Raw genomic sequence first — 14,421 nt, 5'->3', positions numbered from 1 at the left:
TGTATCGTTGTAGAAGACGTGTCTGTAAAAGGAAGACACTTTTCGGACAAGCTAATACATCTCAAACAGGAATGAATTGTGTTTTATTGCACATTCATTCATTACAATCAACAAATTTCCTTTTCCTTTTGTCTTCCTCTCTTTCATTCCTCGCTCGTACAATACCGATGTACATACATCTATTTTCTGACTGTTCCTTCCGATTTTTAACTGTTTGATCGACACAAAAAATTATATTGAAAAGTTTCTCGCCGAAAAACCTGTGAGGTTCTACAAGGACGAAGTATTCAACTTACGCGGAAGATGGAGAAGGGTTGTGCAACAGAATGCCATCTATATAATTCCATAAACGCGCGTCGAATCAAAATATAAATCGGAACGAACTTCTCTACCGACCTTTTGAATCTTTTTCATCGTCCCAAAAATACGCGGCAGTTCAGCTTATACGCTCGTCAGTGCATACAGTCCTCAAAGCGTCATGAAGGACGAAGGTATGTGAACTTTGTTCCAAAGATCTTCAGCTGCGACTTTTTCCGCTTCTTTTAATGGCAAAGCTAATCCCGACCGATCTACGAGACACGCTTCGATAGACTTAACCGCGAGTTCCGGAAGACTCGTTGCATCGAGAAGAGCTGTCGGCGCCTTTTTCTCCGCTATTCACGCGGAAGAGGATTGCGCGAAGCGTTTCGGATACGAAACTATAATCGAACAGGAAACTAAATTAGAAAAATGTAAACTTCTCGCGTTGCCATCGCTTTCGACGAATATTCTTAAATTTCATCCAGGTTTCGAAGCTTCCAGTTGCTGTGTTTTCTTAAAGATCGTAGCACGCTGTCTTCGTGTCGACACAGCGTTTGTGGTATTCACTTTCCCTTTTTTTAAGTTTCTTTCGTTTCTTCTAATTTTCAACGAATTATCGCTTGCGTCATTGCTAATTGGTCGACCGATTCTTCTTGCGTTCGCGACTAATGGATCTTCGTCTAGCAACGCCTGTAAATCATCCCCCTGTCGTTTCTTGCCGCCTCTGCGGACGTAGCTTATCGCTCAAATCGAAATGAAAATACCGGCTATGAAATTCTTCAAAGCATCTGCGATACGACGTGGCGTTCAAGCGCGAGTAACGATCGTCGATAACGATCCATCTGATAGATATGACGAATAATTTGGCGCGATAGTTCCGATCCCATCCGAGTTTTCGTATTTCGACCAAGAGATTGCGCTTTAATCAGATACGTTCGTACAGGCGCAGATAATAAAGAAGAATCTTTCTCACGTCTCAGTACGTTATGGAATACGAAAATGCAATTAACGATTTCATTAATTCGTATGGGTTAATTATGCGACGGTTGTGCAACGATCGTTGTTTACAAAATTTCCGTGTTAAGAAGCCGTGCATTAAGCACGTTAAAAGTTGATTTTCATGTTCCTAGATCGAACAATGAATCGGTGAGATACGGAGATGAAGCAATAGGCACGTACGTCGGGCTTTATTTTTCAGTAATTAAGTGGTACAGTATATTTCATGGTAATTGAACAGGCGAAACGTCGAATAACGAGCGTACTGTATCTTCTCTGTTGATTCGCCATTATACGGCAATTAAATAGATTTCCATTATTGTTGGTAGGATCTTGCTCGGCAGGAAAAATTCATTATTTCTGTTTGCAGAGGATAATTTGTCTTATAATTAAACGTCGCGCTACCATATTGTATAGATGTTAAATATAATAATAGATAATGCGGCAGCTGAAACGAACAGTTGGATTTCTGCGCGACGTTCCCAATTTGTTGCAACCGCAGAAGCATAAATTACCAGTGAAAGTAAAAAAGAATATTGTACAAAGTTTTGCTGCTATTTATTTGCAATCGTTGCTGGTTCGCGAATTTTTTCACTAATACTTCGAAATCAAAGATCGTAGAATATGATAATAATTTATTTACACTTTAGACTCATAGTCTGTTACAAGCGAGTCGTCTATACCTGTTTACATGTTTTTTATCGCACTATCCGCACGTATCAGTGTTTTCGGATATAATACACCAAGCATAAGCGTAATAACGCTCCAACGATCTATAAAATGTGAAAACAAAAAGTCATAATAGTGTTCGAATATCCGAGCAGTCTTGCTGCTTCGGTTGCTATTCCCCGTCCGTGTATCTGCTTACGAAAATATATTTTACGAAAGTACAGATTAAATATTATAAAATGTACGTAATGTATATCGACAAGTATTTATTATATAGAATTTATCAATTAATTGATTAAGCCCATTATCAAATTTCATTTCGTAGTATATCTCGTACGACTACAAATCGCTCGATACATTCGCCGGATAAACCGTAGAATCTGAGAACAGAGAAACGTTTCATTAGAAAATAAAGCTGTATGTACGAATTACAAATGGCCAGCGTAAATAGCGACAATTTCGCGATCGCGGTGCAATACGGAGGTAAACCTCCGTCGAGTGAATTCTAATAGAAAGTGCGCTCCGCGAAGATCTCACGATCTTCGATTCATAGCACGACCTTCCCACGTGCAGTGGACTGTGCATCCATCCCCACGATGTGCAAGAACTGCAAGAAGCCGCGCTGCTCAGCTCGTCTCCCGATCTTTATCTATCCTAGTCGAGCAACGATATTGCGAAACTACCAGTGACTCGTCTTTTATTCTCGTTTCCTTTTGTTCTCAGCATCATCGTCGTCGTTGTCGTTCTCGTCGTCTTCGTCGTCGCCACTCTCTTTCATCGCGCTCGTTAGCTACGCTTTTGTCGCGTTTTCCTTTTTAATTAACCGATGCGACGCTTCTTCGTTCATTGGTCGTCGCGTACAGGCTGAATCATCTAACTTGTATAATCGAATAATTTCTAGAACGTTGTTTAGAAATTAGAACTACGAGCTTAGAAAAATAGCGATAGTCCTTGTATCGAATGCAATTTAATTTAATTCGCAATTATTATTCAGAGCAAAGGTCGCAGGTGTTTTGCGTTTTTGTAACGTTTCCAAGAGCAAAAGATTATTTATTTATTTAATTGTTTATGTGTTGTCGCAATACCTTATCTCATCTCGTATACTGTTCTCGGCGCAAGATTTATCTTCGTATGTCCTTACAATCTCGCTAAAGTAGAATTAAAGCCAAAAGCAAACTTCGCACAGACCTCGACTTCGACTTAACCTATTTGATGTGTCTTGCACCTATTTCCCTTGGTACGTCATAGCCTAATAGGAAAAATGTATTTTGTAGTTCTTCTACGCAGGTTGACGAAAGTATTCGAATGCTACGTTAGAAACTTTTTTATTCGCCAACGGAAACTCTCTGCCTAAATTCGTACATTTCGTATGCAAGTATTGGGTTGACAACTAAGTGATTGCGGATTTTGTCACTAGGTGGTATTGACAAAATCCGCAATTACTTAGTTGCCAAGCCAATAGAACGCGCGCCATCTTGGCAACGCTAAAAACAACCTCCTTTATTCGTCTACCTGTCTCGATGTTCGCAGACGTTCTACATCGTTCGTACTTACGTTAAACTTATCGTTCGCTGGACCAACTCATTCATTCCACTTATTCGTGCCACAATGAACACACGCAAAATTGAAGATTCAGTCGACAAATAGCTGTATGTAGGTGTAATCGTTCGAGCGTAACCATTGATTTAATAAATAAATTTCTTTTGTCCCACGAATTTGCTTTGGACCAGAGGATACAAAACTACGCGGTAGGTAACGTTGTAGAATTTGTACTTACGAGTTACACTAACTAGGTAGTTCGTTTATTTAGACGAGTATTTAGAACATGTTCGTATCCAGATGTTATTAGACCATGTAAAACTTTGCTGTTTAGTTGAATGCGAATTTTGCAAGATAGATTCGAGAGAAGAATATTCTTCATGGAAGAGGGGGGAGAGAAAGATGGAGAGAAGGCTGTTCGTTCGTTATTCTTCGTTGACTAATTGTTCGTTTCGTATCACTTACCTACAGTTACAAATTAATTTCTATAATCAAGTTGTACTTTGTAATTGTCTTATTGTTAATTTTGTTTGAAGTTCAGCTACGATACGATCAAGCAAACTTAGAATAACAAACGATAAAGGAATATTCGTTGAAATCAGTTCAAATCAATTTATTCGTTGAATAATTTTTTTGACTCATTTAGCGATGTCACGATTTCTTTACGCAATATCACTTTTAATTAGCATCTTATGCATGTGAATATTTCCGTTGCTTAATGAAAACCAGCTGTATCATCGAATAACGTGTTTGTACATAGAGCGTTGTTCCATTAGAATGTTTACTTCCTATTTTACTTCCGTATGTTGATCACTTCTATTTCGAATTATTTTTCTTCTCAATCTTTTCTCTTTTTCTAATCCTTCTAGAGCTTGTTTCAGAAAAATTTCTTCTCGTCGATTATCGATAGTGCAATTTATCTCATCTATCCTGATATTTATAACGCGTTAAAGTTTCAACTCAATTTTGCCAAAATTAAACACATTTATTTCATACTTAACACTTTACCGACCGATAGCCGACTAATCGGTTTTTGTCGCCGACGCTTATCGACCGATAGCCTATTAATCGACTTTTTGTTGCCGACAATCTTCTTTCTACTGGTCGGACGTGCGTATGCTGCTGAACTACTAGCGGTCGGTGAAGCGTTAATTAATAATTCGTGAATTATGGATCGTTAGAAAGAATCATTCGTCGTATAACAATACGACGTAATTACATTGTAATTTCGATATTCGTTCTGTATTATATTTTGTAATTTATTTATCTAACGGAAGATTCGAAAATCAAAATACGATCTATCCCTCTCTCAGAATCTGTTTTCGTTCTTCACCCGAAAACTTTTACACGCCCGATTTATAGCGTTCCTCGCGTGCGTATTTCTCGTAAACGTTGAGGTCGTCATTTTTCAAATAACGTGAGATTTCCATGTAGATGGTAATGCCAGTCTAACGTTTATCTATTATCTAACGTTACGTAGAGAAATGTAAATATCAAGTTTGGTATATCGATCTCATCTTTATGGGACGTTATTTATCGCGGTTTTATATTCTCGGAGAAAACTTGTACTCGTAAAATAGTACGATGCTCGACGAGCATTCCCGCTGAAGAGAGTGTCAATTTCTTGCTCGTCCATCGTGGATGGCATTAACGGTTGCGCAAGGTCTATTACGGCTGTGCAGCTTGATATACTTCAACCAGTTGGATTTATTTGATAAGTAATAAACATGAAAGACAGCGAATTGCCGCGAAGTAAGTCTCTTTTATTGATATTTCAGAGCGAATTCTTTCAGTACGTAAATTAATTAACATTTATGAAACAGTTGTTAATTCCGATAGTTGTAATATTTTTAATCGCTGATTTTAATACGTCGAGACATTGGAACAAAAAAAAAAAAAAAAAATATAGATTTATATAATTCAGCGTTCTACGTTCGAACTCCGGCAATGGAAAAGAGACAACGAGCTGGAATTTCCAAAAGATTCGAGGAAAAAAATTGAAGATGGAGAAACAGATTTGCTACCGAAGTTGTGGGAAATACGTTGAAACAAGGAGTGGAAACTCCGAGCGGCGAGGTTGAGGACACGAGAAATTTTCAGACGTTATCTTTTGTCCGATTCTCGTTTGCAAGACATCTTCTTCGAGCGTAATCGTTCTCGTAACACGAATTCGTCGAAGTTAATCGAACTTGACGCATTATACGTGTTGGAGCGCGTTCAATTAAAAATTGGCCCAGGATATACGCACGCATTTTCAAATGTATTTTTCTCGAACACGAAGCATCTTACGATAAAATCGAATCCCACGTTTTTTACTTATTTTTACACGCAGTTTAACCTCCCGTCCATTGTTTGCTCCCGTTTCGTTCTGAACGAGCCAAGTCCAAGTATACTTGGCGAATTTTCAAACTCGATTTTCTCGGAAACGAAGCGCCGTGGGTGAAAAGTTTGTTCCGTATTCTCGACTTATTATCAACGCGATATCTCGTTGATGGATTTGAACGAAGAAGACGACGTGTCGTGGCTGGTAAGAGTGTGCTCCGCAGTCGTAAAACGAGAGAGGAGCCGCGCGCACTTTCACACGAGGCTGAAACTTTCATACGGTTTATCTGCTCGGTACGGTACGCACGAGAAGCGAGCGTTCGTTCCCTTTTCCCGTTCTTTTTCCACAGGATATATAATTTTCTATTATCACGTAAACGCGTCTGCTCGCTTCCAGTTTCCCAGCTGATTTGCTGAATCGCATTACCCTTCTTTTACGCTGGTGGCCTATTCGCGATGCATTATTTATTGTGCTCGCTGCTAAAGTAGTGGAAATGAAAAAGCTACTACCACGAGGAACGTTGATTCTCTCGCGACAATGATGAGTTTCTTTTTCGTCGGATCAGCGTTTCTTTTCTCTCTCTCTCTCTCTCTCTCTCTCTCTCTCTCTCTGGCTTTTCTTTCGTCGGTTTTCTCTCGTAGCTTTGCTTTCGTTCCTAACTCGTAACTTTTCTTTCGTACGTTTCGTCGCGTACTCGATCCATCGTAGACAAACTAATAAATTGAATCGGCTACACGCGAGAGATCGAGTGGCACGAGACGAGATAGAGAAATCGCGAAAAAAATATTTTTGTTTCTTTGGACAATGACGATTGACAATTACATATCGAGCAGAAACTTCCCTTTGCCAGACGCCATATATCCGTACCATATTTGTTGATCGTAAAATCCGCTTTTGGAGCCAGATTTCCTCCTTTTACGTAAGAGGAAGTAATCTAATAGCCACGCGACAAGCAGAACGATCTCGACAACGCGATCGGAGCTTTCATTTGTCCCGTAAAATGCCCACTTTTGTCCAACTGTGACCACCTAGACAAGCCTAAACGAGAAAGCATCTGTGCGATCGCGTTGGCGTGAACATCGTCGAACGAAAAGGGAAAAATTCAGTAAAAAAAAAAAAAGAGAGAAAATAGCATGTGCGTAGATGTAAAAGCTTGGAACATCGTAGGAAATATTCGTCTTTTCAATTCCTTCTTATAATTATCGACTTTTTTTTGTGTGTCGTAATACCTTTTTACGTGAACGTTTCGAAGAAGAAGGAGAATCTTGATTTGCCTTTTTCGGGTTAATTAATTAGATAGTTGTATTTATGACAAAAACGTAGTAGCAGGCAAAGTAATAGCTTACAGTGTTATTTAACTCGTTCTTCCGCGCAAACTGTTCTCTCTTGCTTAGTTTTACACAAAATTTTTACATATTTTTATATAGACATACTTGCCACACAAAACTTAAGGCTACTGCACACGTTCCACTTTCGTCATCCATTCCGTGTATACAAAATTAAAGTGACTAAAATGAAATGTTTCTTAAAGCACTTGAGATGCATTTGTAGAGTCGTCCATTTTAAGCAATGACCTAGAATATATTATAAGATATACATCTTCTTTGCGGCTTCATTTCTCCCATTACTTTCTACCTATTCCTACTTCGATTCTACGTTCTGTCCTGTGGTACGCCCCTCCTAATCACGTTTCTATGTATACGCCATGTCTCGATGTCCAACAATTCCCAAGGTCACTTCCGTTTACATCCTTTCCCCCTCCAGCATTCCCCGCCTTCCTCCGCGCTTTTATTCCACCTTCCATTCTCGCTCCTTTACCACCAAGTTTTATCTCCAAGTATCGTTCATTTGCCAAGCATCCTTCGACTCTTCGCCTCGTTTCTAAAAGAGAAAACAGTAAAAGTAAAATTCATTTTTCTCCCGTCAGTTCGATGTAACGATAGAAATTGATCTAGAAACGAAGCGGTCGCTTCGAGGATCCATAAAAACATCTAAACCGGCGAATTTACGTTTCGCGTAAACGCGTGTATCTCGTCTTAGAAAGCGACTAAATGTTCGGATCTATTCTTTTTCTCTCTCTCCTTAATTTTCTTTCCCCGCTTTCGTTGCCATTTTACGAGGCTTTGTCTCAGTACTTCCATACAAGGTGTTCGATGTTTCTCCCTGTAAACGGTATTTTTATTTGAGCGGATTCGCAGCCTGCGTTTCCCCAGCGAGAGAGAAAGTCGAGGGAACCACGACGACGACGACGACGGCGACGACAACGAGAACGATGGCGATGAATCTTCTTTTACTTCCATTTCCGGAATTGTGGGTCAAGTTCTTGCCCGAAAAGCAGATACAGCTGCTGCCGTGTATGTGGCTTGGCCACCTAGCGTGCCTCTCACGAAGGCGAAAGTTACTTGCACGCGCCTCAGGACCGCTTCCGCGGTTAATACGATGTCTGAATATACAGGGTGTCACGATAGTTATCAAGATATTTTTACATACCGTCGATAGTTCGAGAGAAGAATGGCACTAACAGGTGAAGCGTCTATGGGAGATTTAGAAGGACGAAATTGTACAGAGCGCGTATGATGATAGAAAAATACACACGGGGCATCGAAAAGTAGAGTGTGTATTCGTTAGAACGTTTAACACGTGGTCTGCCGCGAGAAACTCCAGCTATGTGGGCCACGTGAATTATACGCTGCTCGACAGCAAAAAGAAAAGAAAAAAACAGCGAAGAAATATATTCATCGACGCTCAAACAGCCTTTATCGCTATCCTGTTCAAGGATGAAAGAACTCGCGCATGTTTTAAGTTAATCCAGAAGCAAGTAGAAAATACTATCGCGATTGGTTGTCGCGTTAGAAATTCTGCGTTTCGAGTGAATGCAGATTTACGCGACAGGAAAAATTCTAATGAATATCGGGACGATGAAATAGAAAGATCGTAATATTCGAGTAGAAAATCATTTTACAATTCTTTCAATCTATATTAATGTTACAGCTGGGCAGTTTCTACGGTAATGACGAGGCAAAATATAATTCCCAGCAAGGACGGTTCACTCATGATCCACGCTTTGATCCCAATGTGGGACATGTGCAATCACGAGAACAGTAAAGTGAGTTTATTCATTCGTGTTTTATACGTGTACACTATCGTACGGAAGTATCCAGACATGACATACTCGTTATTATTAATATTTTCAGTAGATTATCGAATAGGTGATTCAACGCGTGACATGCGAGCATAACCTATACTATCGTCATAGAGATACGTTGCTTATTTCGTTTGCATGTATGCACGTACACAAATTGTATATACACATAATTTTATATCTTGTTAAACATGTACCACATCCGTTTCGTTGTTAATTACTTTCTTATACTATAAAAAAATGTAATCGTTTTATCTTTTTTAAATGAAAAAAAGGTTTACACATTGAGGGATTCGATTCTTCCTCTTAATCCAAATATTAATTCAGAAATTGACGAATCTGAGGACGAGGATATTGTCGGATAACAAATGGTTTTATTAATTATTTATTAAGACTGAACAATTACAGATATCCTATTGTACATAGCGGTTTGATCTATTCGTAATCTTGAGATTGAGATACATCTTGTCAAAAATAAGACAACAGTCAGATACGTAACAGCGATATGGACAGTTTCCTATGTTCTGTCCGTTTTCGTTTCAGATTACCACGGATTTCAATGCGACGTTAAACTGTTGCGAATGCTACGCTTTGAGAGATTTCAAGAAAGCAGAGCAAATATTTATTAGCTACGGGGCCAGAACGAATTCCGATTTCTTTGTACACTCGGGATTTGTTTATATGGATAACGAACAGGTACGTGTCTACTATCGTTCAACATTACCTTAATTATAATCGTTCTACGATGTTGCAAATCCTATATGCCCGTACTATAATTGGCAAATTTTTTAACGAATAGCCTTTTTAAATTATTTCTTTATTATTTATTAGGTTTCTCAAAATACTAGCTTCTTTTCACGGCTTTATTTATTGTGTCTTGCATAGAGCAAACGTAATTATATCAATTAAAATAATATTATATTACAAGAAATAACAACATAATATATTATTTATACCATGCATAATGAATAGATATAATAGAGACAATTTCACCGACTAATAAGCAAATAATTTACTCATAGAGAAAGAAACATTTTGCATTTATTTCTTGCTCAAGAGATTAAGTAAATAATATTTATGTTTTTATTCTTGCAGGATGGCTTCAAATTACGGCTTGGGATCAGCAAAGCTGATCCTCTCCAAAAGGAACGCGTGGAACTGTTAAGTAAGTTAGATCTGCCAGCGGTTGGGGAATTTCTATTGAAACCAGGAACGGAACCGATCTCGGATACGCTGTTGGCGTTTCTTAGAGTATTCAGTATGCGTAAAGAGGAACTGGCGCATTGGATCCAGTCGGATCGCGTTAACGATTTGAAGCACATGGACTGCGCACTGGAAACTGTTGTCGAGGAGAATGTCAAAAAATTTCTGCTTACTAGGCTGCAGCTGTTAATTGCTAATTACCCGACGACTTTGAAGGTGAAAGTGAAATAAGACATCAGTTTGAAATACTAGGCGACCGCTGTGGCGGCATGAAAATTGCAATTCTTTCTGTTTTAACGCGTTCCCTCTTTTTCCCCCTTTTATAGGAGGATCTGCAATTGCTCGAGACCACGTTGCCGCGAATTAAGAAGTTAGCCATTCAATTAAGGGTAACGGAGAAGAGAATTCTTCAAGGCGCGCTCGAATACGTGCAACAATGGATCAAAGCTTAAGAATCTGAATTTTAATTTCTATCGATGAAATCAAATCTTTATTTTTATTTAAATATGAATCTTACAATGGAATATAATTTGTATGGATCTGATTTAATTGTAGTTCCGAAATGATGAATAATTTAACACATCATTTGACGAATGACCGAACGTATATAATATATATAATAACGTGCAAAACGACGAAGGATAGATAGAAAAGGGAGCAAATGGTGTAAAATACATTAAACTATATAAAAAATTGAACAAACTATATATCTATGTGTATTAACAAGTATACAGTGCAAAATAATTGCATGTTCCACAATAACGTAAGTCTTGCTTTCGAGAGATGAGAGTTTCGTCGGTATAACGTCGTTTTTAAAAATAATATCGATATTTCCTTATCGAAATATAACTTTTCATCTATGTGCTGATCGAACTCTGATCTCTGATCACAAGAAATTACAAATATAATACTCTTATTTTAGCTTTGATAAAGAAAGAAAGAGAGAGAGAGAAAGAAAGAAAAAAAAGAAAGAAAGAAAAATAACATGTACAAACGAAATGTTACTATTCATGGATATTTATTTTTCAAAGGAGATAGTTAAGAGATCTAATTCTTTATGTAAGCTATTGTGCGGTGTTACACAGGCCTACAAAATTCAGACTTACAAACGATTAATACACCGTAAGATTTGTCGATAATTGTATCGAATTCTAATAGTACGCATAAAAGTAAGACAAACAGCGAGTTCCAGATACTTTTCAGCCATTAAAAGTTGTATTGTATCATGTTTACCCCCGAGATTTTATGCGTTTATATTTAAGATACAATTGAAGGCAGTACGCTTATGTGAATGGTAACTATACATACATATATGAAAAAAAATATATCAATGTATTTAAATAAACGCTATATATAAACCAGTTCAATCGCGTATAACAAAGGATAATAAGGTAGAATAATAATTAATTAGAGATCGCTACAGCAGGACTGATAGCTCTGTGTATTGCTTTTTTCAATACATCGGGGCAGACATGATACAGCCAAATGTAAATGTCACGATAACTTAACGTTACATTTCTCTTCTAATACAAAACATAAAAAATTCACGACGTGATTACATTACTTTAATAAATTGCTAAAAAATTACGTTTACTATCTGATCCAAAAAGTTCAATATATTATCGGAGGAGTTACATGAGGGTCTTAATTATATTTTTTAAAGTAATATCATTTACTTTGCGATCATATGAGTATGTCGAGTAGAGGTGAGTGTGATGATTCTGTATTTTACATGATTGCTAAAAAAATATACAGATATATGTTTATTCTCGAGAGAAAGAGAGGCGAGTTTATTTCAGAACTTTTTGATCAGATATGATCGAATGCATTTATCGATAATTTATAAATTATTTGTTGCCAGTCGTATTTAATTGTGTTTAATATATACTACAAAGTGACTTATAGCAACGGCACGTTTCATTATTACGAATAATTTTTAGTAATCGTCTTCAGACCTTGTACGACTTACTTTTATACCCGTCATCTAAAAGTTGCAATTTATACTTATAGCGCGTTCTGCAGTCCAATTTTATTGTTTGCTAAGGATACATTATTATTTCCACTAGTATAATTTGCAGACTCGTTTCTTAATTCACGGAGTATCATATCTCTGACTGACTCCTCCTTTTGCTCTTCATTGCAATCATCTTTTACTTCCTTCTTGACATTTACTATATCGTGATCTTCTTGAAGATGCAAGACTAAAGAAGGTAAGGCATAAAATATTTTGTCACAAAGATTGCACTGGAATGTCTTGCCATCTGTTGCCTGTAAGCAGTACTCGTAATTTTTCATAGAACTATATGTTTGTCTATGCAACGCTAAATGCTTTTCATGGTCCATAGCGAGAATAAATTCGTAAGAACAAATTGGACACTTTAAGTTATGCTTTGTCCACATTGTATGCGCTTTTAATCGATGCAAACTATCATAAACTTTACCACAAACAGGACACTTCATGCATTTATGATTATTTAGGGTCTCTCTGCTTTCGTATAATCCACTACATTCCTTACATTGATAAGTTCTTTCTCTTTTACATGCATGCTTAAACCAATGCTTTTCTAACTGTGGTAACAAATCAAATACTAGTTTGCAGAGAGTACATACGAATCTTCCTCGATGATCTCTTTTCATAGTGAAGTTCGATGCTCGTATGTCCCAATGTTTTTCGAAATTATTTTTACGCATTAAGTTTTCGTTACAAAACTCACATTGGTCCTGATGTTTAGATAGATGATTAAATAACATACCAGGCTCTGTATTTGTGTAATTACAAAAGGAACATACAAAAGTATCATCTTCCTTGTACACATGTGAGTATAAGTGTTTTTGGAATGAGTTTGAAGTGAAAAACATTGCACCACACGCTGGACATTTTAAATAAGGTTTACCTCTTTCAGTGTAATATAACGGCAAAGGTCTGAAGCTTTGTAACCAGCCAGCATTATCTTTGGAATCCAGAATATTTTGCTGATCCATAGAAGACTCTTCGTAATCTATTTCTTCCATGGCTGGCACACGTTCGTCTACGTCGGTAGAAATGATTGAATGTTCTTCCTCTTTTATTTCAACTATTGGTTCATGCTTCGGTATCAGTTTTCTCAACAATAAAACTTTATTATGTCGCTTAGAGCGATGTCGAGATTTAGACTTTTTGTTAGCCAAAGAACGTTCATTATTTAATTTCTTTGTCATTAATGCATTGTCCGATTCCAACTGCGTTATTATTATAAACTCTTTATTATTAGATACAGAAGTAACATACGACAAAGGTGAATCCGCTCTCAAGTCATCCCAGTCACTGACAGTGGATTCACTAGTGACTTCTGAATCATTTTCAATGGACAGAAGTTCAGAGGATACGTCGTCTTCTTGTGATCCAATGTCATCGTCATCATCTTCCGCGGAAAGGAGCGCTGTTCTTAATATTTCTCCATTCGATATTGGATATTTATCTTTTTCATAGCTTTCTCCATCGTTTCTTCTCTCGTTAGTTTCTTCATTTCCCATTGCGGTTTTTGAAAAATCTTTGCATTCTGAATCCTCTAGCGTTAGCATTTTGCGTTTGTAAAAATCCTACGATTTGTACTTAATTACTGCAACACATAAAATTAGACATTACTCTGCTAATAAACTGTTTACACGAAGAGTTCTCAAAGATGAAACATAACCTCAGCTTCCATTTTATGCACCGCGTCTTTCACTTTTAAACAGCTCAATCGTAAATGAACGATGATTAAATCAAGTCCTTAAACAGTCGTTGTTAATGATCAAGTAAACAAATTGTACTTACATGTGAACATTTAACGTGGCCCCTCCTCACGACGCTCTTTGCGGTGCAAACATCGATTTGTATCTGCGTGGAATTCTTTAAAGACGTATCAAAAGACGGACAAAAAAAGTATGTACCATAACGTGAATTCGTCATTTAATTTCCAAAATTCCACGCGAAACTCGTAAGTCTCGTAGTTCTCATTATTATTCACACTTGAATAACTTTGATCAGCTGTTTTCTGATTACACAAAATTGACAGGACGTCTCAGTTCGCGTCCAACCGATGACCTGCCGATGGTGACACGAAAAGTATCTCTCAACTTCTCTTGGTCGAATTTCTTGTGTTTTATGACATTTATTCGAGGTAAAGAAAGACTACTTGAAATACCTGTTACGATTATGTCGAAAATTTCTGCTGTTTACGTATAATCTGATTAATTATTTCTAGTAATGAAATTTTATTGTTATATT

General features: G+C 37.4%; 2 protein-coding genes and 1 long non-coding RNA gene across 3 annotated transcripts in view; 1 reads left to right on the top strand and 2 right to left on the bottom strand.

The window, feature by feature from the left end:
- Positions 1–11,482, top strand: part of LOC117209632 (actin-histidine N-methyltransferase) — a 25,101-nt gene extending 13,619 nt beyond the window's left edge. Inside the window, exons 4-7 of the mRNA XM_033451872.1 lie at positions 8,819–8,933; positions 9,513–9,665; positions 10,065–10,388; positions 10,499–11,482. Coding sequence (XP_033307763.1) covers positions 8,819–8,933; positions 9,513–9,665; positions 10,065–10,388; positions 10,499–10,624 — 718 coding nt within the window. The 3' untranslated portion in view covers positions 10,625–11,482. The remainder of the gene's footprint in view (positions 1–8,818; positions 8,934–9,512; positions 9,666–10,064; positions 10,389–10,498) is intronic.
- Positions 1,919–5,056, bottom strand: LOC117209635. Its single transcript, XR_004487947.1, has 2 exons — positions 3,520–5,056; positions 1,919–3,214 (listed from the first exon to the last, which is right to left on the bottom strand). It is a non-coding gene; the product is annotated as an uncharacterized LOC117209635 (long non-coding RNA).
- Positions 11,174–14,421, bottom strand: LOC117209631 (zinc finger and BTB domain-containing protein 17-like). Its single transcript, XM_033451871.1, has 2 exons — positions 13,969–14,421; positions 11,174–13,771 (listed from the first exon to the last, which is right to left on the bottom strand). Exon 2 carries the CDS (start codon positions 13,731–13,733, stop codon positions 12,177–12,179), a length of 1,557 nt encoding a protein of 518 aa, XP_033307762.1. The 5' UTR covers positions 13,734–13,771; positions 13,969–14,421; the 3' UTR covers positions 11,174–12,176.

This window comes from Bombus bifarius, unplaced genomic scaffold (assembly GCF_011952205.1).
Source record: "Bombus bifarius isolate JDL3187 unplaced genomic scaffold, Bbif_JDL3187 scf7180000008178, whole genome shotgun sequence".
In the NCBI taxonomy this organism is placed as follows: Eukaryota; Metazoa; Arthropoda; class Insecta; order Hymenoptera; family Apidae; genus Bombus; species Bombus bifarius.
This window is presented reverse-complemented; position numbering and strand designations above follow the sequence as displayed.